This window comes from Cebus imitator, unplaced genomic scaffold, assembly GCF_001604975.1.
Source record: "Cebus imitator isolate Cc_AM_T3 unplaced genomic scaffold, Cebus_imitator-1.0 Scaffold264, whole genome shotgun sequence".
Classification (NCBI taxonomy): domain Eukaryota; kingdom Metazoa; phylum Chordata; class Mammalia; order Primates; family Cebidae; genus Cebus; species Cebus imitator.
In genome coordinates this window covers 2,957,394-2,982,004 of record NW_016107579.1, presented here as the reverse complement: position 1 = coordinate 2,982,004, position 24,611 = coordinate 2,957,394, and the positions used below count along the sequence as shown (strand labels likewise).

Genomic DNA, 24,611 nt, shown 5'->3' with positions numbered 1-24,611 from the left:
GGAAATATCTTAACTTCTTCCTCATTTTTGAAACATAGCTTTAATGGATATAGAATTCTTGAATGACAGTTGTTTTTTTTTTTTTTTTTCAGCTCTTCAAATGTCATACTGCTTTCTCTGGCCTCCATAGTTTCTGATGAGAAATTGGCCATAAATCTTATTCATGTTAATGATGAGTCACTTCTCTCTCTCCGCAACAAAGACTCTCTGTTTGTCTTTTGCTTTTGGCAATTTGATTACATCTGACATGTTCTTATTGAGTTTATCCTACTACAGTTTAAGTTTCTTGGGTTTGTTGGTTTGTCTTTCATTAAATTTGGGGCATTATGGCCATTATTTCCTCAAATATTATTTGACTCTTTCTCTCTCTCCTCTTTCTAGAATTCCCACTTGCTTTTTTCTTTTTTAAAAAAGACTAGTCAAGTACAGTAGTGAGAAGGAGAGAAAGAGTGGAACAAAGATTTCAATCTGTGACTGACAGAGGGCAATCATTTGAGATGAGTCAGTACCTTCAGGCTAGCCAGAACTCCTAGTTGTATATTGGTCTGCCTGATGTTGTCCCATGGGTCCGTTAGGATTTGTTCACTTTTCTTCATTCTTTTTTCTTCCTGTTTCTCAGACTCAATAATTTCAACTGTCCTATCTTCAAGTTCATGGATTCTTTCATCTGTTCAAATTGCTATTAAACCCCTCTAGTGAATTTTCATTCAATTACTGCAGTTTTTCAGCTCCAGCATTTGTTTGGTTCTTTTTTATTGTTTCCACCTCTTTACTGATATTTTTATTTTGTATATATATTTGTTCTGGTTTCCTTTAGTGTTTTGTCCATGTCTTTAGCTTTTCCTTAAATAGCTCTTTGAGCATATTTAAGAAAGTCTAGAATTTCTGATGTCTAGCCTTCCTCAGGGATGATTTCTGTCGTATATTTACTGCCTTTGAATATGCCATACTTTTCTCTTTGCATGTCTTGTGATTTTTTTTGTTGAAAACTGGACATCTGAGTATTATAATGTATGAACTCTGGATATCAAATTCTCCCCTTTCCTCAGGTTTTTCTGTTTTGTTTTTTAATTGGTGAAGGATCCATTTGTTTAGTGACTTGCTCAAACTATTATTGCAAAGAATCTAGTAATTCTTGTTGGGTGTGGTCACTTGTGTTCAGCTAGTGTTTTGACAGATTTCTTTGAATGCTGGGAGCTAAAAGAAACAAAAAGTATCTCTCCCAGGCCTTGCAAATTCACTGTGTCCTAGGTCCCTCATTTAACACTTTGGCATTTTCTTTGTACTATGGCATGCACTATGTCTAGAAATCAGCCCCAGGTGAAAGTTCAGGTCTTAGTTCTAAGCCTGGGTCTTGCCCTGGGCATATGGTGGCTTTCTAAATTCCCCAGTATAAATGTTTTGAATGTCCTAATTTCCCAAAGAAATTTCCCCCAGTTTTGACACAGGCAGTCTATTGTATGTTTCAACTATTATCTTTGGCTCCAGGTTCTTGAAGGTTGTTAGTTCTGCTTGAAAAATTTTTGAGTGATGCTCCCGGCTCTTCTGGCCTGAATTCCAAGTTGGGTAAAACAGAGATGAGCACCTTACATCAGTCCCTCAGGTACTTTGTGTCTTTCAAGGAATGTGTTATTTATTCTAAGTTGTCAAATGCATTGGCAGAAAGCGTCCATAGCACTCCCTGTCCTTATCAGGTCTGTTGATTCTGTAGTCTATCACCTCTCTTATTCCTAATGTTAGTAACTTGTGACTTCTCCCTTTTTTTTTTTCCTAATTTATCTCATGAGAGGATTATTGATTTTATTGGTCTCAAAGAACCATCTTTGGCTTTTATTTCCTCTATAAATTTTGTTTTCTTTTTCACTGATTTCTGCTCTTTAGTGTGTCCTTATATCTGCTTTTCAAGGTTTATCCATGTCGTACCATTTATCAGTACTCCATTCCTTTCTATGGCTGAACAATAGTCCATTGCACAGATACATCAGATTTTCCTTATCCATTTACCGAATGATGGACATGTGGGCTATTTTTACCTTTTAACTATTGTTAATATGGCTGCTATGAACTCGTTTATTTTTGGTGTTCGTTCCTATTTTATGGACCTCGGTATCCTCATCTGCTTCCAAGTCTATCCTCTATGCCACTTTACCATGACTGTCCTCCCTTCACAAGGCACCAGGCTTCAGTATGGCCTGATCATCACCCCTGTGACCCCAAATCCCTACATAACCTCTGTCTACATGTAGACCAGGGAAGGGCTGCCTCCTCCGATGGAGTGGAACTTGGTGTGTCACACTAAGGCCATGTCATCCAGGATATTACTGATGGAAGAGGAGCCTCTTTAAGCTGTATAAATCTTTTGCTTTATGGCCTGTTAAGCAATGCGACAACAGAGCGAGAATTCCACACACTTCTGTGAGCAGCTATCTTGACACTTTTGGACTCAAATTCCATAACATCTGTTTTTCAGAGCTGTTTCCATTTTTCCAATTCCAAATCTTCACTTCGGCTCTCTCAAGCCCCCACGAAATGGCAGCGGGCTCCTCATACAGGTGGTGCCATCACTCTTGATTTGCCCCATGGTGCCCAGTTTTACCCAGTCCTGTTTTTGTGTTGTCAGTGCAAATGTCAACAAAATGAAGGAAAAATATATTTCATATGCCAATAAACCTGACCTCCCAGAACCCCGCTTCCCTGGACTAAACTCTGGAAACTAGACTGAAGCATCTCAAAGCCAGTGACAGGATTGTTGTCTCAAAATCTTAGCATGTCTTAGAAGCCTCTTCCATTTTGTGATCCAGGCATTTCGTCTATTTTACCCTAGACCTGAACCTGCACAGGAGAGGAAGTCAGAGAACACTGTGAAACCGTGTGCACATACTCTTAAACTGAGCTGCAAGGCAGGTTATCTCTGAGTGGGTTCTATGGAGGCAGGACTTTCTACAGGGTCCCAGAAGTTGAGAGGTGTGACTGCAGGCAGTTTGCAGTTCAAGGCAGAGGTCAAAGAGCCCAGGACAAGAGCTGTAGGCCATATTTGAAAAAAGACAGATGAAGAGTTCCAATGCTAGCCCAAATTAACCAGGCCTGTGCAAGAAGCTCTGCCCATGCTTTTGGCCTTGCCTGAGATAGACCATGGCAGACCCAGGTTCCTATCCTGACTGTGACAAGCACCATCCATGTTGCCCTAGACAAGCAGCTTATCAAATGTCCCCACCTCCCCAGGCTTAGGTTACTCATCTGTGTTTTCATGACAGCTATTCACGCTGTGGTCACTGAAAGAGCCTGCATATCATGGTAGGCACGGTGCTGACACTCCAGCCACAGGAGGGGCTGACACAGTGCTTCTCCGGGACAGCTCATAAACAGGAAGGAAGAATAGTTCAGGGGCCTGATGCAGTGCATGTGTTGGCCAGGGTTTCCCAAAGTGTGGTAAGCCAACCCCTGGGGATGTTTGAGATGGTTTTATGTCATATACAGATGAGACATTTTTCATTTTAGTAATTGTTTTTAAATGCATGTCAGAAAAAATACAAATAGCCCATTAAAAGCTGCAGTTCACATTTTAGGATGAGGGTATGTGAAAGCAAGTTGATAAAATATGAAAATATGAACATTAAATAATTGACACACGTGACAAAAATTTTGTGACAGTGGTGAATAGAGTGACAAGTGGTCTTGGGTGTGCCCTGGACATTCCTGTTTTGTGTGTGTGTTGAAAGTCTCGTGTCCCAGGAACCCTCTCAGTCCAGGGGAAACCGGATGATTGGCCACTTATGTGTGAATGCCTGATGTTTGGGAAATGCTGAATTCAGGCATTAGAGTCAAAGAGACCTGTTCAAATCCTGGTCCAACACCTTCTAGCAGCAAGATTTACTGGCTTTTTGTAAGAACCTAAAGTGCTGTGATTGAAGAGTACCAGATGGGGAAACCTAAGTTCCCAGTAGGGAACAAGGGGAACACAGTGAGTGCTTGATCAATTCAGCATTCATTTGACAAATATGTGAGCACCAACTGCATGTCAGACAGTGTGCTGGGTGCCCAGATGCTGCAATGAATGAGCTTATGGGACTGAGAACGACAGTTAAACAAGTAACGATTGCAAAGGGGACAGGTTGATATTGGGGTGCTCAGAGGGATGTCTGGGGAAGTGACCTGTGACCTGACCCCAAAACAAGGACCCTTGAGGTAATACCTTGGAGAACCAAGTTCTTGGCAGAATGAGGGAAGGCCCAGTTATGAGGGAGAGCTGTAGAACATGCCGTGGAAACCATAGAGAGTCTGGATTCTGTTTTCAGGGCAATAGGAAGCCGCTGAGGGAGTTCAAGCAGAGGAGGATCATGATGTATTTCTGGCCATAAACTGGAAAATGGATTGGACTGATTGAGTGCAGGAAGATCAATGGGAAGGTAACTGCATTAGCTCAAGCCTAATGCTGACTTGCTCAAGGGATGTAGCTGCAGAAATAAGGAGGTATTTCAGAGGGAGCCTCAGTGGGATTTGCAGACTGATCAGACAGGGGAGGAGAAACAGAAGAATCAAGGTCAGTTCAGACCATTCACTGAGATCAGGCCACTGAGAAGTAGCAATTTTGGCAGGTGGAGGGGAGAAGGGCTTTGGCAGGACTTTTAAGTTTGGTTTAAGATATACTGAGTCTAAGGTGCTTTTGTGAAATCCAGATGGAACTAGGAATGGTAATCCAGGCAGGTTATCTGGGTAACAGGTATTTAGGAGGCACTGGCACATGGATGAATCTGAAGCTTGGGAATGACAGCATGCAGGATGGAGAAAGAGGGTCCCTAGCTTTGAAGGAATGGGCAGAAGAGGGAAAGTTGGACAAAGGAGACCAAGTAGTGGTCAGACTGGCAGAATAACAGGAAAAGTTGGTGTTAAACCACATGTAGGATGCTATATTACTTTACCAAATAGTCAGTGCCCTGCCCTGTGCCCACCTTTTGAACTCAGACACACCCAAGTGATTTGTTCTGGCCAGTAAAGTGCAAGCAATGTGATGTGTGTCACTTCTGGGCAAAAATGTGACAAGCCCAAGTGTGACTCCTTGTTTCTGAGATCATACAAACATGTCAAGTCCCTTGGCCTGGGTGTCTAGGTGGCTTTGAGGCAGAAAGGGCTCGTCACTTGCAATGGGAATGTGACGTGAGAAATGAACTTTGTGGGAAGCAGAGCTGGCTCTGTGGATGTCACACTGAGAAAGGCCCTGTGTTTGGTTTAATGCTTTGCTGTCCCCATCTTGAAATCCTCAGTAACTTTTTAATAGGGCTCTGCATTTTCATTTTGCAGTAGGCCCTGCAAATTATGTTATTGGCCCTTGTAAGCCACTGAGATTTTCTAGGTCATGACTGCAGTCTAATCTACCCTATCCTAACCCACAAACCAAGAAAAGAGGGGCAGTTGGAGGACATGGAGGGCTGTCATGAGGCCAGGCCAAGAAAGCCTGAGTACAGTGGCTGTACTCAGACAGGGTAACTCATTCAGGAAGTGTGGCTGTGAAGCACAGAATGCGGAGGACACCAGAGGGAGCAGTGAGACAGACAGGGAGCTTTCTATTACCTGTGTCAAAGTGGGAAACATTTGGAAAGCTTTCAGTTTTATAGTGAAATGGTGTTTAGGGAAGCACAGCAAAAAGATACAGGAGATAGGAAAAAGTCCACAGAGTAAGTCCCCTTAGAAGGGAGATAGCCAGGGACCCAGGGCATGAGTTGTCGAATGAGCACGTGACGTCCATTTGAACAGGAGGCAGGAGGAAATGAGGGTGCAGACACAGGAAGGGCTGGTGAGAGTGCTCCTGCCTGATGCTTTCTGCTTTCATCTGCAAGGTAGACATGAGGTCATTTGCTTAGAGTGTGAGCGGCCCTTGAGGGACAGAATGGAGACTCTGAGACAGCTGCCATAGAGCCCTGGAGTACAAACAGACCAGGCAACTGAGTCCCGGAGGTGAGGTGGACCCAGGAAGTTGTGACCAGGAATCCGCTCTTGTGGGTGCTTTCCCTCCTGCAGCTGAGAACAGACCCTCAGAAATGGTGGTGGGATCTTTCCACTGATGGTGATTCACCAGATGGGTGGGAAGAATGCAAAGAAATCTTCATTTCTTTGGCTAACAACAGATCAACACCACCATAAATAATGGCAAGAGCTCATACGTGAAACGTTTGTTGGCACTTTAATACGCACTCTGCAGTATTAACTCATTTACCTTCTCACACTGTGAGGAAGTACTAGAATCATCCCCGCTTTACAAGGATAAGGCAGAGGGATGGGTGGAGAGGGTTCCAATAGGATGGACTATCTCGTAATTCAGTACTCATTCATATAAAACGGCTGCCAAAAAATTAGTGTTGTATGCTTTAATCTTTTAGGCTGAGAACTTTGTATGTTTTGAAGGCTTACTGAACATGCGTTTCTTGAGCATCTATTACTCACCAAAGCTAAGAGGAGTTGTCAGCTGCTCCAGAGGGCTGATGCCTCGTCTGTGCACTCCATCCCAACAGCTCCTTGGCCTGACATTCCCATCATTAGTCCACAGAGCAGGGCTTCCAACCTGAGAATCCTCGGGGGATCAATGAGCACTTTTTTTTTTTTTTTTGAGACAGGGTCTTACTCCATTGCCCAGGCTACAGTGCAGTGGATTACAGTTCACTGCAGCCTTGACCTCCTGGACTCAAGTGATCCTCCTGCCTCAGCCTCCTGAGTAGCTGAAACTACAGGTGCTCACAACCATGCCTGGCTAATTTTTGTATTTTTTGTAGAGACAGGGTTTCACCATGTTGCCCAGACTGGTCTCAAACTCCTGGGCTCAAGTAATCCACCCACCTTGGCCTTCCAAAGTGCTGGGATTACAGGTGTGAGCCACCGCACATGGCCGAGCACATGAAATTGCATGCAAAGCTGCCATGATTCCATATTTGCAAGAGTTCCTAACCTGGAACAAGATTAAGGTTCAGCAGCAAACCAAGTGAGAGTTTTCAGAGAGATGGTGCAGCTTTCCCGTGGATACCTATGAATTCACTAGCTAGATGGTACTCTGAGCTCTTGAGGGGACAGTACACGGTAAATGTAAAGATCATTCCAAGGTAAAGGGTATCAGCTACAACCCAGGCAAGAGGAAAGGCGATTTCAGGACCTCGGGAAACCTGAAGGATGGCAGGAGCCCCCTCCAGACCCACATTATGGTTTTCTTTTCCTTTGGGGAAGCACTGCTTGGAGCCATGAGGGTTTGAACAGATAAACTCCTGTGGAAATTCTGGACGCAGGTTGGAAGGGCCTTGGGGACATGGCAGATTCAGACTTCTTTGTTGCAAGTCTAGTTTAGAGAGCTGTGACAATCTGTGCCGAGGGAAAACCACCCAAAGGAGAGCAGTGAGACAGTGTCCTGGAAGCTCAAAGACTTGAATTTCCATCCCTAGTCATGTGACCTAGGGCAAGTTCCTGTCCCTCTCTTGACCTGTTTCCTTATCTACACACTGAGGGGCTGGAACTGGTAATCTTGAAAATCAGTTTCTGTCCTAACATGATTTGCTAGCCTGAGAGCAGGTGTTGTTATCCTTGCCTGGTGCACTTCAAGTGTGAAGGTTACGCCAGCCTGGGCTGCAGAGGGCTTCCAGCTGCGGGGGAAGGGCTGCTCTGCCCTGCTCTGGTCTCTCCTCAGGATGGAGCCTGGGAATCTAAGCACAGTGGGATAAACATCTGCTGGACAAGGATGGGGACAGAGATCACACTCTGACTCACCACCCTGCCACCAAACTAATGTGAGTCCTTTTTCTTGGACCTGACAGAGCCACTAACCTTAGTGACTTGAGAGCTGCACTCCCTCAGCCCCTCCAGGCTTTTCTTGGTGCTGGCCACAAAAGCCCACGCTGGGTGACATGCTGGGTTTATTCTGTGGTTGTTTTGGTAGTCCAGCATCCATTCCCCTTCCTCCTGGGGAACCACAGCCTGGCCAGGTGCCCTCTAAGGCAGTGCCTGTGGAGATGCCATCCGCACCTCCTCCACCTCCACCTTCTTGTCAGTCCTTACCTTTCCAATGAGTTGTTTCTGTTACTTATTGGTGGTTTTCATTACTTACTGCCAAAAAATTCCTTTTAGAAGAACTCCAGGTGATTGCATCTGGGTTCCAGCCCCTCTCTATACATCTTCAAAGAGCAGAGAAAAGCTCCTTAGTTTTCAGGGACCACCTGGGCCTCTCTCCCAGGCAGAAGACAGAGGAGGGGAGAGGGAAAGAGAAGACTTCCAACTTTTCTCAAAAGCTTTGCCCATACCCATAAGGTGCGGTATGACTGCCCAGCAGACGTCCTGAAACCAACCCAGGCGGCACTGTTGCTCACTGGATGGTGCTGTGTAAACCTAGAGAAGGCTGTGAACTGGTGGGAGCCAAGGGAAGGAGAAGTCGACATCTGCCTACTCTCTACTACACGCGGTGACACATACTTCAGGTGCCATTTCAGACAAAAAAACTGAGGCCCAGGTTTATGAAACAGCCTGCTCAAGGTCTCATGGGTAGTAAGCAGCAGAGCCCAGATCAGATGCCCAAAGCCGTGTTTCTACTGCACCGTGCTGCTCCTTGGAATGACCACTGTGTCTTCCAGGATATGCTGAGGAAGACCAATGAGGTTTTTAGCCTTTGAAAATACCCCTACTCCCAAATTTACACCAAAATAAACTCTAAAAACAGTGCTGCTGCTTCTACACATTCCCTCAGGTTCGTTCCAACAGTGGCTCTGGTCTCACAATTCTGTTGAGATCAGCATGTAGGAATCACAGTTCCAAGAAATGGAAACAGCTGATAAAAACATGAATGTCTCACACATTTTATTTGAATGAAGTGTTACATCTAGACTTCTCATTTCAGTGTACAAACAGCTCAGTGCAGTGTTTCTAATACAAGTCATATAAAACTGGAACACACTAAATGAATAGTGCACTTAATAGAAAAATAAATTACACTTTCAACGCTACTGCAAAGTTTTACACATATAAAAGGTAAACACAAAATAGTTAGTGAGGCCTTCATAACCACCTATCATATCCAGATAAGGAGATACAAGGGAAAAGAGATCTGTGCTATAAAAAAACTCTCTCTGAAGAGGATAAATCCTGACAAGGGATTGAAAGATCATCTCAAGCAATGTGGTGACACAGGGACTTACAGATCCTATCTTTTAGAACTGGGAAGGAATCATAGCACTACCAATGTGTTAACATAGCCGAGTTCAGCTCAGGGCAAATTTCTATAATTCGAACAAATTTCCTCATCCTGATGACTAATATGCAGGAAAAGTTTCCAACTGTCTTCTGATCACTCAAGAACTAGTGTTTAAATTTTTGAGAGGATAAAAAAGACAATAATATAGGAATGCGTATTTTTCAGTCTGCAGATGACCCCAGATTTCCAAGCAACCACATGACCATGGGCATGATTAATTAAAAATTGGTGGGAACTCACAAAGACTCTCAGAGCTGAGACACCCACAACAGCACCTTGTTCAGCTGCCACATGTGTGAATGAGGATGCAATGTCCAGAAGTGCTGGCTGCCTTCAAGTGACAGGTAACGCTTAGAACCTATCTGAATACCTGCCTGCCTCCCACTTACGCAGCCACTCTACTGCTCTGCAAAGCTTCACGTCAGGGGTCAGCAGCGGCTTTGTAAGGGAAACTCCGCAGGAACACAGCTGTGCCGGAGCTGCTGCTGTGCTGTGCCAGCAGAGCTGAGTGGTACAGTATTTACCATCTGTGGTCCTTTACAGAATAAGACTGCCGACTCCTCTCAATCACAAGACAAAAACTCTGCCTCTTGAGACTCTTACTTGGAAAAATAGCAAAGATTTTCCTCTCTGTGACTGACAATTCCACTAGCAAGACTTCTGAAGGAGTAACAGAACTTTCATTTTGGGGCTTAGCTAAGAGAAGAGGTACAAGTTTTAGCCAGAAGTTTGAAGCATAAGAGAACAAGTAGTCCAGATCCAAGAACACAAGAACAACGCAGGACTTTCATCTTTAAATGTCCGTAGAATATCTGTGACTGTACAAAGGCAAAGGCTAGAGACAAATGTTAGGAGACTATAAGAAATAGTTTTAAACGTTTTTTTCTTAAAACGATGTATAAGTGTTCAGGAAATAAGCACACAGGGAACCGATTCATTCCTCTGTTCAGCAGTGTCTCCTGAAGAGTAGGAATGAAATGATCATGACCTCCTGTATGTCCAAAGGTGATGCTGTTGACATGTCACAAATTAGGTCTCACTGATTAACTTACAAGATCTCAGGCAAAGTCTAGAGCAGACAACTGAAGCCTTCACATCTTATTTTAAAGCACCCTGTCAACTTCTGCTTCCCTCACCAGGGCTAGAAAATGGGCTGAGTTGAGGTTCCTCTCCTGTCTGCCCCCAGGGAGGCAGCACTATCTGCTCCCCCTACCCCAACTGTGCTCTGAGCAGTGCACACAGCAAACTCTCAGGAGTGCTCCCGGCTGCCCCTCCTCCGACCTCAGCCCAATGTCACCAGCCTGCTTCTCACCCACTATCATCTCCAACCTCTCTCTTTGCCAGCATCCTTGATGGGTTCACACATGCTTCTCTCTTCTCAAGAGACAGGTATCTCCCCTTCCCTACCTGCCACATTCACAGACCTCCTAAGCCCTGCCTCTCCCCACCACACTGTTGTCAGGCGAGCAGAACAGGAAGAGCTGTTAAGCAGCTCTGGGCATGGCAGCAGCAGCAGCTATGACAGGAAACCAATACCTGACAGGCATCTAATCTGTCAGAGCCAATTCAGCATTCAAGTATTAACTTCCGTGTTTACCACTTTATGTCAGGGCGTGAGACAAAATCTCCTTTTGGCTTAAGATTCAAGTGAATTTTAACAAAGTCCCTACCAATATTCTAACTGGCAAGAATATGGGTATGCAAAGACATAAAGGTCACCGAATATGTCCAACTACCTAATTCCTAAATTTTAGGAAGTTTAAAATTAGGATGTTGTGTGGTTAGCAGCACAACCGTTAACCCTGCAGGAAATCTAAGTTGTCAAGACACTGAAAACTTGATGCCCATTCCATCATGTCCTGAGTCAAGCCCTTGGTTCTAGGTGTCCCTTACAGCTTTGAGAAAATATGTCCTATAATTGAGAACTGGCAAGAGCCCCACTAATTAAACTTAGAAGCTTAGCATAATGGCTAAGGGTAGGTGGCCAGCAAGAAGTGTTGACTTTCCTTCTGCAAAAATGTTTTGTGCAAAAGTGGGTTCCAATCACTACAGCTCCCTGGGAAACAGGGCAAGATTAAAATTCCTGAGCTTTCCAGTCAGACACTAGTGTGTTTGCCTGGGCACATGATTATGTTACAAGGAGCCCAGGAAAGTCCAAACCATGACGTTTTAAAGATCATAAGACTGGATGTTCTTTCATGCTAAGCAGTACAAATTTGTGCTGAATTATTTACATATTGCAGGACAGAAAACTAGAAAGCAAATTCCAGGAAGTATAGCTTAACATCAGTTCTCCATAACCAGGGATTAACAATGACTTTACCAATATAGTTTCCACATCATCCTTATTCCCCATGGCAACTGAGGTTTACCTGTTCATTCAAAAATTATAAAGCTAAATAGTGTTATTTCTGGGCATTAGAATTATAGATGGGCATTGCTATACTTTTATTTTTCTGATGAGTATATATTATCTTAACATCCAGAATTTCTTTGTACAGGCCAAAAGGGATGGGGAAATTCTAGGGCTCTCTTTTAAACTAACAGAATTCCTTTGCAATGCAAGCTCTTTTAGTATGCTGCGTAGAGTTTCATACATGGCAAGTATTTAAGAAACAACACCCCATCACCCCTGTTCCTATTCCCTATTTTGGTCCTGGTGTATTTATTTTGTTTAATTTTTTTTCCAGTTTGAAAGCTCTAACTTTGTTCAGCTTATACTGAAAGGAAATGAAATCTATGTCCAAACAGGTACCAATGTGGAGTACTGCTGTGCTGTGCCTTCATGACCTGAGCCTACAGGGGTCTGCATTCCCTACCTGGCTCAGGGAGGAGTGTAGATGCCTGGGGTAGATGCCCCAGGGTCTCTTCAACAGTAACCTACCCCAATTCCATGCTGAAAAGTTACAGAATACGTGTACGGTGCATATGAGTGCTTCCTGTGGAAAGGCAGGTTGAAAAAATACAACGAGATTTTATTTGATTTCTCTGCAGTTCTTCTCAGGGTTTATCTTGATGTAAACTTGAAATATGAAGATAGCCAGTAAAATAAGAAATCAAAACAATGGAAGACATTTAAAAACTCTCTATATTCTAAACTTCTCTTTAGTGTTATAATTATTTTTTTAAAAAAAGTTGGCCCTAAGTCTGCCTTTATAGTGTCCACATTAATTTCCTAAATTCTTGATTTCTAAGTATGTCAGGGAAAAGTGCAATTTCTCTAACAGGCAGTCAGATCAAAGATCCTCACCCTGATACTAGATGGAAATAGCTTTCAAAAGGCTGTTGACTACCAGAGGCAGTCTTGTTATAAAGTCGTTATGAACAATTAGAACCGCTAGGTGGAGCCAAGAGTTTGAAGGAAACCCCAGAAAAAGAAATTCCCTTGTTTCAGGATTTCATAACTTTTATAAAAGTACAGAAAGTTAAAGACCAAACACCCTCATTTGGGCAGCTATCCAGTGTAATTAAACCCTTCCAGTTGGACGGAAAATACAGCTGTCTTTTTTACAGAGTTGAAGTCAAATCTACATAGAGCCTTTCTTTACCTATAAGTAATGGACAAGCTCCTGAATCCAACGTATTCTAGATGAAATGGATCCCAGGACGGAATGCTGGAGAGAACTGGGTATTCCAGCTACAGGCCCTTAGAGCTCCGTGGTCAGTAAACACTTCTGCTTCAGGACAGCTTCTTCTGCCAGAGTGGGAGCAGAGCTGAAAGGAAGAGAGAATGGGTTATTCAATGGAATCCCTGGGGTTTGGGAGAGGACATTCATGTCTCTATTAGTGCCACATAGAGCATTTTGAGGGGAGAGCAGATTACAGACCCAAATCAATATGTAGTAATACCTAACCTGGCAATGAGGTATTCCATAGAAGGGAAATTTCTGGATAAGCACTGCTTATTTCATTTTGAAATAAAATATAAAGATAGCACGATTTCCCCTTCTTCTTTAATAAATATGCCAAACACACATTCAACCATTTCTTAATGAGTGTTAGAGTAAGTGTCAAGAACAGTACTGTGCTGAGCACAAGGGCAACCCCCTGAGAAACCAAGGGCAGCAGGTTGTTGTTCTCTGCTCCTTTTTCTCCCTTTCTGTTTTTTTTTTTTTTGTGAGACAGGGTCTTGCTCTTTCGCCCAGGCTGGAGTACAGCAGCATGATCACAGCTCACTGCAGCCTTGACAGCCCAGGCTCAAATGATCCTTCCACCTCAACCTCCCAAAAGCAGCTGAGACTACGGGCCTGTGCCACTATGCCCAGCTAATTTTTGTATTTTTTTGTAGAGATGGGGTTTCACCATATTTCCCAGGCTGGTCTCAAACTCCTGGACTCAAGCCATCTGCCCTCCTCAGCCTCCCCAAGTGCTGGGATTACATACGTGAGCCACTGTGCCCAGCCCTGTTTTTCTTCACATATTCCTAGATGGCTGTGTTTGTGTTCCTATACCAGTTAATCTATTTTGTTAGAGCTCTGTGAAAAATAAAAAGCCATGGGCTCTGCATGAGGGCTCATGAGTTTCCATAATCAGTGAACTGTGTGAGTTTAGATGCAAGGACATAACGACATCTAATTTGGTTTCATAAAAACTTAAAACAGGCTGGGCAAGGATGGCTCACGTCTGTAATCCCAGCACTTTGGGAGATGGGAGAATTGACTGAGACCAGGAGTTCAGGACCAGTCTGGGCAACAAAGTGAGACTATGTATTTACAAAAAATAAAAATATGGGGGCCGGGCTCGGTGGCTCACACTTATAATCCCCCAGCACTTTGGAAGGCCAAGGCAGGAGAATCACTTGAACCCAGAAGTGGAGGTTGCAGTGAGCTGAGATCATGCCACTGCACTCCAGCCTGGGCCATAGAGTGAGACCCTGTCTCTAAATAAATAAATAGTGAGACCCCATCTCGAAATAAATACATATATACATACATATATATGCGTACCAGGTGAGGTGGTATGTGCCTGTAGTCCCAGCTACGCAGGAGGCTGAGGCAGGAGAATCACTTGAACCCAGGAGGCGGAGGTGGCAGTGAGCCAACATTGCACCACTGTACTCCAGCCTGGGCAACAGAGTGAGACCCTGTCTCAAAATATATATATGTATGCCAAGTGAGGTGGTATGTGCCTGTAGTCTCAGCTACTCAGGAAGCTGATGCAGGAAGGTTGTTTGAGCCCAGGAGTTGGAGGTTGCAGTGAGCTATGATCATGACACTGCACTCCAGCCCAGGTGATGGAGAGAGATACTGACCCTAAAACAATTTTTTAAAATGTAAAACAATATCAAAGTACATAATAAAAAGGACATAATTTAAAATGTCAAAAGTGCTAACAAGATTTNAGTCGCCCATACCACCACTCTCTATTCCTACTTCAAGGGACAAACACTTTCAACTGGTTCTTTTCCTGGTATTTCCCTTCACTTTTCTGTATCCCTGGTTCTCAAAGTGTGGTCTCTAGAATTTGTGAGAATTCAAATTCTTAAACCCCACCCCAGATATACTGAATCAGACTATGAGGGTGGGGCCCAGCAGCCAATGTTTAAACAAACCTGGCTCCAGACATTCTGCCTCACAACTCCCCAAGGTTCTAACTGTTCTGGGTGATGCGTTTGTTTACATGATGATTTCCTACTATGGACTATGAAGGCTTACCTTTCTTCCATCCTCTCCCCAGCCCCACAATCCTGCCTTCTTATCTTTTCAGCACAGCTATACAACCAATTTTTATCATGTTAAAATTCAGTGTTTGTTGTAATTATTAAATATTTTCACAACTATCAGTGTACTGTATTTCGTGTTTTATACAACTTTAATTTTCCCTCGCCTGAATAGCTGCCTTATTTTTGCTGTCATTGTGATGGCTTAGTGGGTTTATTTTGTTGTTGTTTTTAGAATTGAGGCCTCAACATGTTGCCCATGCTGGTCTTGAACTCGGTCTTAAGCAATCTTCTTGCCTCAGCCTCCTGGGTACTTAGTTTTCTATACTAATCTCTCATCTATTCCTAACCTCTCAGGTAAACCATGGATCTCCTCTCAGTACATTCAGACATGTAATATGATTAAAAACTGGAGGGCTGGGAAGCCTGTTTGTGTTTTTTCTTCCTGCAACTCTATATCCTCCTTTTCGAATCTATACAGGATCCTTTCTAGACCCAGGGCAGCCACCACCTTAGAACTTCCCTTCACCTTTCCCTGGATAAATCCTTGCACCTCTCTACTACTTCCTGAGTCCCATGGCTTCTTTTTGGGATAAAGAGAAATGTATCTTCCAGTTTAGATGGAACAAATCTTCCTGTAGCTTCCTGAGGAAGGCTACATGAAAAGTATATATTTTAGGGAAACCGTATGTCTAAAAATGTATTGTAATCTCACACTTTACTGATAGTTTTTATGGGAAAACTCTAGATGAGAAATTAGAATTCCAGAATTCAGAAAGCACTGCTCCATTATCTCCAGCTGTCAGTAAAGTCTGCTACCATTCTAATTACCAATCCTTTGTATGTACTCTGTTTTTTCCCTTTGCAGGAGACTTACACCCTCTCTTAACTTTGATCTCCTAAAAATTCATGATGCCCCTTGCTGTAGTCTATTTTCATTCTCTGTGGTGGGTACTCAGTAGACCCCTTTAATCTAGAAACTCAAGTCCTCTGTTCTAACAGCTCTTGATTCCTTTGACAATTTCCTCCTTCCACTGACTCTGTTCTTTCTACATCTCCTCTGATTCATATATTGGACTTCCTAGATCAATCCTTCAATTTTTCTTTTCTCTCCCAGTTTTCATTTTTTTATTCTACATTTTGAGAGATTGTCTAGATTTTATCTTTTACATATTCTTCGGATTTTACTTTTAATATGGTTAATAATTTCTAAAAATGCTTCCTTGTTTTCTTAGGTTTCCTGTTATTGTTGCATGGATACAGTATCTTCTCTCTAAATGTATATACTATCATTTTATTAAGTTTTCTTTTGTTATTCACATTGCCTTTTTTTCCTACTTCTATTTGTCAAAATTTGCATTGCCTTTATTTCCTTCTTGTTTTTCAGTTTACCTGTTTTGGTCTTTCCTCACATATCTGACAATAATTAGCTCTTTTGTATTTAAGAGAAAAGCTCTGGAATGTGTTTGGGACCTGTGTACATATGAGCAAAACTCATGGATGAATGGGCTCCCTGGTGATTATTTGGCAGATTCCAGACAATGCCATCACGGGATCCACAAATGTATGTGCCTTTTCTCTTTGGTTGGCTGATGTCTCCATAGAGTAAGCCTCTTATTTTTTCAACTCAGACATTTATACTTAGCTAACAGCATTTCCAAAACTGAGAAAAGAAGGAATGTTGGAAATTTCACCCTTCAGTCTATAGACTTCAATTCGTCTTCCTGTAGTCTGGAGCCTTATTCCAAGTGGAAATTTCCAGATCCAGAGCCTCTCTGGCCTGGCTCGTCCCAAGGGAAAACTTCCAAATTATGCTAGAATGAGCAAGGGTGGTGGGATGGCAGATAGGTGAAATGGGCATAAAAACTTTCAACCAATCCCCATATTCTCAGTCCCACCTAGTACCCTATCCTCACAAGCATCTGGTACCTCCAATTCCATTGCCTTTTCAGGTTCTGCATTGTGAACTGGCTTCCTTTTTCTGTTTCTACTCCCTCCCCTGCTCAGGCTTAGCTTTTAGGGTACTCCACTCTGCTAAACTGGTTACCACTCATCATTCAGCTCCTTCCCAAAACTTGCTGAGGTCTCTTAATTGCTGATGTCTCCTCTCCTTTTCTTTGTCTTCATGATTTGATGCCTTTGAAACACAGTATCACACAGAGAACACTCTAAAGTAAATCTAAATCTGTGGAGATAGGACCCAGTCATCATTGTAAAAAACTACTATTACATCCATATATTAAAGCGCATAAGGCATGAGTTTACAGCTTGACAACTTTTTGCAAATTGAACACACCTCTGTTATCAGCATGCAGAATATTAAACAGAACACTACTAGCACTCCCAAAGTCTCTTTTGGGCTCTCTTCCAGTCACTAGCCACGTCAAGGGTAACCATTATAGAGTTGTGCTTTTGTTTGAACTTGATTTTGCTTATCCTTATTACAGTGGAGAAACTCTAAGACGACCCCAAAGATCTCCATCTCCAGCTGTTCACTCTGGCTCTTGAGTGTGGAAGGGACTTGTGACTTGCTTTAACCACCAATAGAATACAGCAAAGGTAAAAGGATGTCATTTCTGTAATTAGACTATACAAGACTGTGATTTCTGTCTTTCTAGCCGACTCCACTGCTTTCTCAGTTTGTATGCTGGAATAAAGTAAGCAACTACTTTGGAGAGGCCCACATAGTAAGGGCTGAGAAAAGCTTTTTGCTAATCACCACTTAGGAACTGAGTTCCATAGTCTAGCAGATCTTCAGATCTTGACTACTGCCAAGAGCAGTGGTTGGTGTCCCTTCTTCCATTGAGCCTTCAGATGAAAACCTGGCCTTTGCCATTATTTGACTATAGCCTGTCAGAGACCCTGAAGCAGAGAACCCAGCTCAGCTATGTCCAGACTCCTGAGCCACAGAAAATTAGATAAACATGTATTGTTTGAAGCTGCTAAGTTTGTGGTAAGCTGTTGCATAGAAATAGAGAATTAATACAATTATGTTTATGTGATTCATCTATATTGCTGTATTTTAGTTGTAGTTATTAATTTTCCCTGCTCTTTTCCAATATTTATCTAGCTGACTCTAATGTGCAGTTGGAAAGTTTTCAGTTTGGACTATTGTGAGTATAGCTGCTATAAAAATTCTTGTACATGTCTTTTGATGGACATATATTCATATTTCCATTGGGTATGTACACACAAATAGAATCACTGGTTCATTGGATATGTTCAGCTTTAGTCAATATTGCCAAACCTATTTCCAATGTGATTACTCCAATTTATAGAGTTTCAGTTGCTCCATATCTTCATCAATACTTGGTACTATGCATCTTTCATTTTAGCCATTCTGGTGATATGTAGCACTGTCACATGGTAGTTTGAATTTGCATTCCACAAGGACTAATCAAGTTGCACATTGTCTAGAATGCTTACTGGCCATTTGGATATCTTTTTGTGAACTGCCTATTCAAGCTTTTCACCCATTTTTCTTTTAAGCTGTCTTTATCTTACTGATTTGGAGGAGCTCTTTATAAATTCTAGATATGCGTAGGTCCTTTGTCTTTTGTCACACAGATAGGACCAGGGTTGGGGAGGAAGGAGAAGGGAAGGGGTGAGACAGGAAAAGAGTGAGAAAAACAGGGACAGGGAGGGAGAGAGAGACAGAGGGATGGGGAACAAATGTTTTCTCCTATTCTGTGGCTTCTCTTTCCATAACATCTTGAAATTATAATCTTTAGCTGAACAAAATTTCTTGATATAACACAAGTGATTTTTTTCCTGTAGGACTAAAGGTCCTTGTGAGCCTATTCTAAGGTCACAAGTAAGTTCACTCATCTGTAAGTTTATTATCTGATGTTTCATATTTAGATCTGTAATCCAACCAGAATGGATTTTTGCGAATGGTATGGAGTTGAATCAAGATTAATTTTTTCCCACAGGGACAACTAATCTGTCCAGATGATTTACTAAAAGACCACTTTTTCCTCACAGCATTGCACCATGGCTTTTTTCATAAATCAGATAACTATTACATATGAGTTTCTTTCTAAACTCTATTCTGTTCCACTGATTTGTAGTTTTTGATCTCTTTAAGCCCTTTATGACTCCTTTGCATGAGTTCTAGGAAGAAACAGAGATAAGCTCTGCTTTCATCTGTAATTTTTAATTTGGAAGTCCTTAAGGGCTCACATTTTATTGTGTAAATTCAATTATAAAGCATTACCATTGGGTTCTTTGTATGCAGCTCTATTCTGACAGTGGTAATTACTAGGCATATAAATGCTTAAAAAATAATTCATTACATTTGTACAAAGTGCTCTTTTACTAGATGTAAGCCTACCAAATGCAGGTCTCTCAGCTGTCTTGTTCACTGCTATCTTCAGTGTCAGATATAATCAATGCCTGGTACATCACAGACATTCAATTAAGTGTTTGCTGAGTGAGTAATATACTACTTTAAACACTGTGGAGACGAGAACAATTTTAAATTAAACTGATTCTTTCAAGTTAATGATCTCTAATAATTCCCCCCACCTTTCTCTCTCTAATTAGGCAAGCACGTATTTCAGCTGAGCCACATTTTCAACACCAGGAGGATAAGTGAAATGGCAGATATAATCAGAGAAAAGGTCTGAGGTAGGAGTGAAGGCAATTCTAAATCTTTTGCAAAACAGGTGCAGTTATGGTTCTAGCAATCAAAAGCTGAAGAACCAGATGCTGAACCAAAAGCTCTAGATTTGGAATCTAGTTTCTGTTTGTTGTAAGTAAGGCAATGAAATGAGCTCACAACAGGTGTGAGTAAAAGCCATCTCGGGATTCTCACCTTGGGAGTATCCTACCTCACCTTTATACTGCACCTCTTCACCTGTGTTGACGGGCACTACTGTCCCTCATATTACAATAGGCATAATCACAATAGTAAAGCATCAAAGGAAACAATACAAATTGACTTTAAAACAAATATTAAAATTTAAAGATAAGCCTGTTAATATCTTTACCTAGCAAAGACTTGATAAAGAATCCCTAATACAATCTACTTCATAATTTTGTAGAAAATTGTTATTGACAAGGAAAAGCCACTACACTAAATAACAAACAGAAAAAAGATTTATCCAATTTCAATAAAGTTCAGTTAAGGAAGAATTGACATTGCTGTTTTAGAGAAAGTTTTATCATTTTTTTTCCCTCCTAATAGATGCCTAAAAACTGCAACTGAGAAATAATTTTCTCACCTGGTCACAGCATCTACCAAGAATGGTGCTGGGGGAGAGATCAGTGAGATTCCATCTTTACTGCCATGGCCCTCCTTTCCTGCCAAGGGTGTTTCATGTCCCGCAAGTCCATTAGACATGGCACTATTCTGCTGTGGGAGATACACAACACATCTAAATACAGAGGTAACAATACCTGCCCAGTCAGCACTTCAGCTCCAAATCCAGCTTCACTAATGACTATGAGAGTAAGGAAGATGGTTCTGATAATCACGATTGTTCTGTTTTGTTAACTATCCTTCATCTCAGATTTTTACTTTTGTTTCTGCCAGCATCCTGACAAACATTTATAACCAGGAAGGGTAAGCCACTAGCTTGAAGCCATTAAGTTCAGTTAACAAGGGTTTGATAACAACCCTCATGTTTTTAAGGAAAAACAAAGAACTCAGTAATCCTTTACCTTACCCTGAGAGGGTAACCAGACGAAAAATCACAAATAACATGAACTTACCGGAACAATCCATCGGGGTGTGATCATGGACGTGGAAGATACCTAAAATAATTTTATGTATGTATTTACTTTTTGGAAAGACTGATTTATTTTCATGCTTACAATACTTGTATCTATCATGAAATCCATTGTAGGAGGGCAATTCATAATTCTTAATGGTGGTCCTTGAGCTGACACGGACTTCTAAATCCAAGACTCTTTTCTATTGTACAACACAGATGCTATCCCTCACCACTTAAGAAAGTGTCATAATTTTGAAAATCACTTATCTAAAAATTTACCATTCAGGAATCTATTATACTTTCAGTTCACTTAATAGGACTGCCCCTACCCCACATCCAGTATTCAGTTTAACATTTTCTGAAATTTCAGTTAATTACAAATAATCATAGCCTTCTTGGTAGCAGCCTGAACAATGGATTGTGACTAATTCAAATAAACAGCACAAAGAAAGTACACAGAAATATAATCTGTTCAGATACAGATCATTCTCTAATTATCATGTATGCATGGAGAAAACAGCAATAAAACACCCATATTGCTCCTGGTTCACAAGGCCATTGATATATTATTCTTAAATGTTTAGCTTTCTATTATAGATCTTACTTCTATGTGTAGAACTATAAACTAATGAAGCCCACCCATTTTAACTAGTAATTTAGACTAGTCTTTGCAATGGTGCCCTTACTCATAAAGAACATTAATATAAGTCCAGGTCTTAATAAGTTAGACAACCTTCAAAAGGATAAAAACAAAGACCAGGCACAATGGCTCATGCCTGTAATCCCGGCACTTTGGGTGGCTGAGGTGGGTGGATCATGAGATCAATAGATCAAGACCATCCTGGCCAACATGGTGAAACCCTGTCTCTACTAAAAATACAAAAATTAACTGGGTGTGGTGGCGCGCCTGTAGTCCCAGCTTCTCAGAGGCTGAGGCAGGAGAATCGCGTGAACCCGGGAGGTGGAGGTTGCAGTGACCAGGTATCCTGCCATTGCACTCCAGCCTGGCAACAGAGTGAGACTCCATCTCAAAAAACAAAAACAAAGCATGACTTTCCTAGCAATATTTTTTAAATGCATGTTAACCAGTAGGAAATAACAGAGAAAAAATATCATAAATAGTAAACAAAAAATAGTTTGATAGACTTTTCCAGACTTGCAGTCAATTCTTATTCTTTTGGTAAAGTCTTTGTTTATTAATCTAAGCTGGCCATTCCCAAAGGGTGGTTCCCAGACCACATCTGCATCACCTGGGAACATGTTAGAAACACAACTTTTCAGACACCATCCAAGACATACCAAAATTGGAAAGTTGGAGGTGAGGCCCAGCAATCTTGTATTTTAACACCCCCTTCAAGTGATTCTGATATATGCAAAAATTTGAGAATTAATGATCTAAGCAAACATCCAGTACCACAGAAAGTACCATCTGTATTTCCAAGCCTTCAGGATGGCATCTAGCTCCTATAGCAATTCTTGTCATAACACTCGTAGGTGAGTTAGTCTTTTTTTTTTTTTTTTTTTTTTTTAGAGTCTCACTCTGTTGCCCAGGCTGGAGTGCGGTGGCACAATCTTAGGTCACTGCAACCTCCATCTCCCAGGTTCCAGCAATTCTCTTGCCTCAGCCTCCCGAGTAGCTGGGACTACAGGCATGCACAACCAGAAGCCCGGCTAATTTTTGTATTTTTAGTAGAGACAGGGTTTCTGCATGTTGGCCAGGCTGGTCTCGAACTCCTGACTTCAGGTGATCCTCCTGCCTTGGCCTCCCAAAGTGCTGGGATTACAGGTGTGAGCCACTGTGCCTGACAAAGTTAATCATTTCTATCTCTCTCATCCCTGGAGGGAAGGAACTGTTTCAGTTGGCTCTCCATATTCTTGAATTCTGCATCTGTGGATTGAAATATTTGGGGGAAAAAAGGATGGCTGTGTCTGTACTGAACATGTGCAGGCTTTTTTGGTCATTATTTCCTAAACAATACAGTATAACAACTATTTACTGGCATTTATATTGTATTAGATATCAGAGGTAATCTAGAGATGATTTAAAGTATACTAGGGGATGTGCATAGGTTATATGCAAACACTACATCATTTTATATAAGAGATTTAAGCATGTGTGGATTTTGGTATGCAACGGGAGTCCTGGAATCAATACCCCACAGATACTGAGAGACAACTGTACTTAAAACAGTATCTTCCAGGCCATAATAATGACTGATATGTTCAATGCCAATCACTCTTATGCTGTCATCTTTCTGTAACACTTTTTAAAAAATTAAATATATCCTTATTGTCTTAAGAAGCTGGTTTATCCCCATGTTTTCTCATGTTATTTAAGAAGATATTCAATTATAAATGGGCTTATAATGACACCTGATTTCTATAGAGTAAAACACAAATTCAAAGTGGTAATATTTTAGGAAAGAGAGGTAATGCTAAGTGGCTATTAAAACATAAACTTAGATAAAAAGTTTAACTATGAATAATTAAAAAGGAAAAAATTGGAATCTAGCAGGAACATTTTCAAAACAGAAATTTCTTTCCATCATACTGTTTTAAAGCATATTTACCTGAGGTGGAACCGTGTGATCCAGTAGATTCTCAGTTAGAGATGCAAGCAAGGCATCCAATTCATCTGTAGCTTCCTATGGAAGACAGGAATCTAGAGTTATCATCATCATCAGATGTAAGTTTATCATCAGACTTAAGTTTTTTCCATACCCTCTCAATTTATAATTCTAACCCAGGCCTGATTTGTGTTAATCCTTTAAACACACAGGGACACTCATGAATCATGGCTGTTAATAATCTCACTACTGTATGAAGGAAAACCTATACTACAATCAGGACGTGAAAAAGCTAAAGTGCTAAGTAAATTTTCAAATAGCTATTCTCCTTTAGTAAGACAAAACTTGGGAAGGGTTATGACTGTTTTGGCTCTTAACTTTTGACTTTTTAATTACAAAATTTCTTTTTCTGGCTGGGTGCAGTGGCTCACACCTGTAATCGAAGCACTCTGAGAGGCCAAGGCAGGGGGATCTCTTGAGCCCAGGAGCTCAAGAGAAGCCTGGGCAATATAATGAGACCTCATCTTTACAAAAACCTGAACAAAACTAGCCAGGCACAGTGGCATCCACCTGTAGTCCCAGCTACTCAGGAGGTTGAAGTGGGAAGATCACTTGAGCCCAGGAGGTAGAGGGTGCAGTGAGCCAAGATTGCACCACTGCACTCCAGCCTGGATGACAGAGCAAGATTCTGCCTCAAAACAAATTTTAAAAAAAGAAATACAATACAATAAAATAATTTAAAAAAAAAATTTTGAGACAAGGTCTTGCTCTGTCCAGGCTGGAGTACAGTGGCACAAGCATGACTCACTACAGCCCCAATTTCCTGGGCCAAAGCTATCCTCCCATCTCAGCCTCCCAAGTAGCTGAGACTACAGGTATGCACCACCATGCCCAGCCAATTTTTTTTTAATAGAGAAAGGGTCTCATTTATGTTGCTTAGGTTGGTCTTGAACTCCTGGCCTCCAGTGATCCTTCTACTTTGGCCTCCCAAAGTGCTGGGATTACAAGTGTGCGCCACTGTGCCTAGCTCTTTAACTTTCAGAACAGATGAGAATGGTACTACTTTGCATAATATCATACTTTGAACTTAAAAAAAAAACCAAATGATAAAAGGTTCAGCACAGGAGACAGTGAATAAAGGAGATGCCTAAATTCCAAATGCTCCTTCATCTAGACTTATGGGTGCTTCTGTTTGTGAAAGAAAACAATATGAACTCTCTCCCTTTGAATGTTCGTTGCTGTTTAGTATTTGAAGTACCTTATAGAGGACACAACTTTTTACTGTGAGGGAGATGGTCTAGGAGAATTTTAAAACAACAAAAGATAAAATGCCAATCTGGCAATAAACAATAGGAACCTAGGGCATAGCACACAACAAAAAATGACCTTTCTTTTCTTTCCCTTCCTTCCTTCCTTCCTTCCTTCCTTCCTTCCTTCCTTCCTTCCTTCCT

General features: G+C 41.6%; 1 protein-coding gene across 1 annotated transcript in view; it reads right to left on the bottom strand.

Annotated features, from left to right (window-relative positions):
* Nucleotides 1–8,804: 8,804 nt before the first annotated feature.
* Nucleotides 8,805–24,611, bottom strand: part of LOC108283741 (band 4.1-like protein 5) — a 94,788-nt gene continuing 78,981 nt past the window's right edge. Inside the window, exons 17-20 of the mRNA XM_017500270.2 lie at nucleotides 23,164–23,238; nucleotides 20,592–20,633; nucleotides 20,102–20,232; nucleotides 8,805–12,931 (exon numbers count right to left, since the gene is read on the bottom strand). Coding sequence (XP_017355759.2) covers nucleotides 12,865–12,931; nucleotides 20,102–20,232; nucleotides 20,592–20,633; nucleotides 23,164–23,238 — 315 coding nt within the window. The 3' untranslated portion in view covers nucleotides 8,805–12,864. The remainder of the gene's footprint in view (nucleotides 12,932–20,101; nucleotides 20,233–20,591; nucleotides 20,634–23,163; nucleotides 23,239–24,611) is intronic.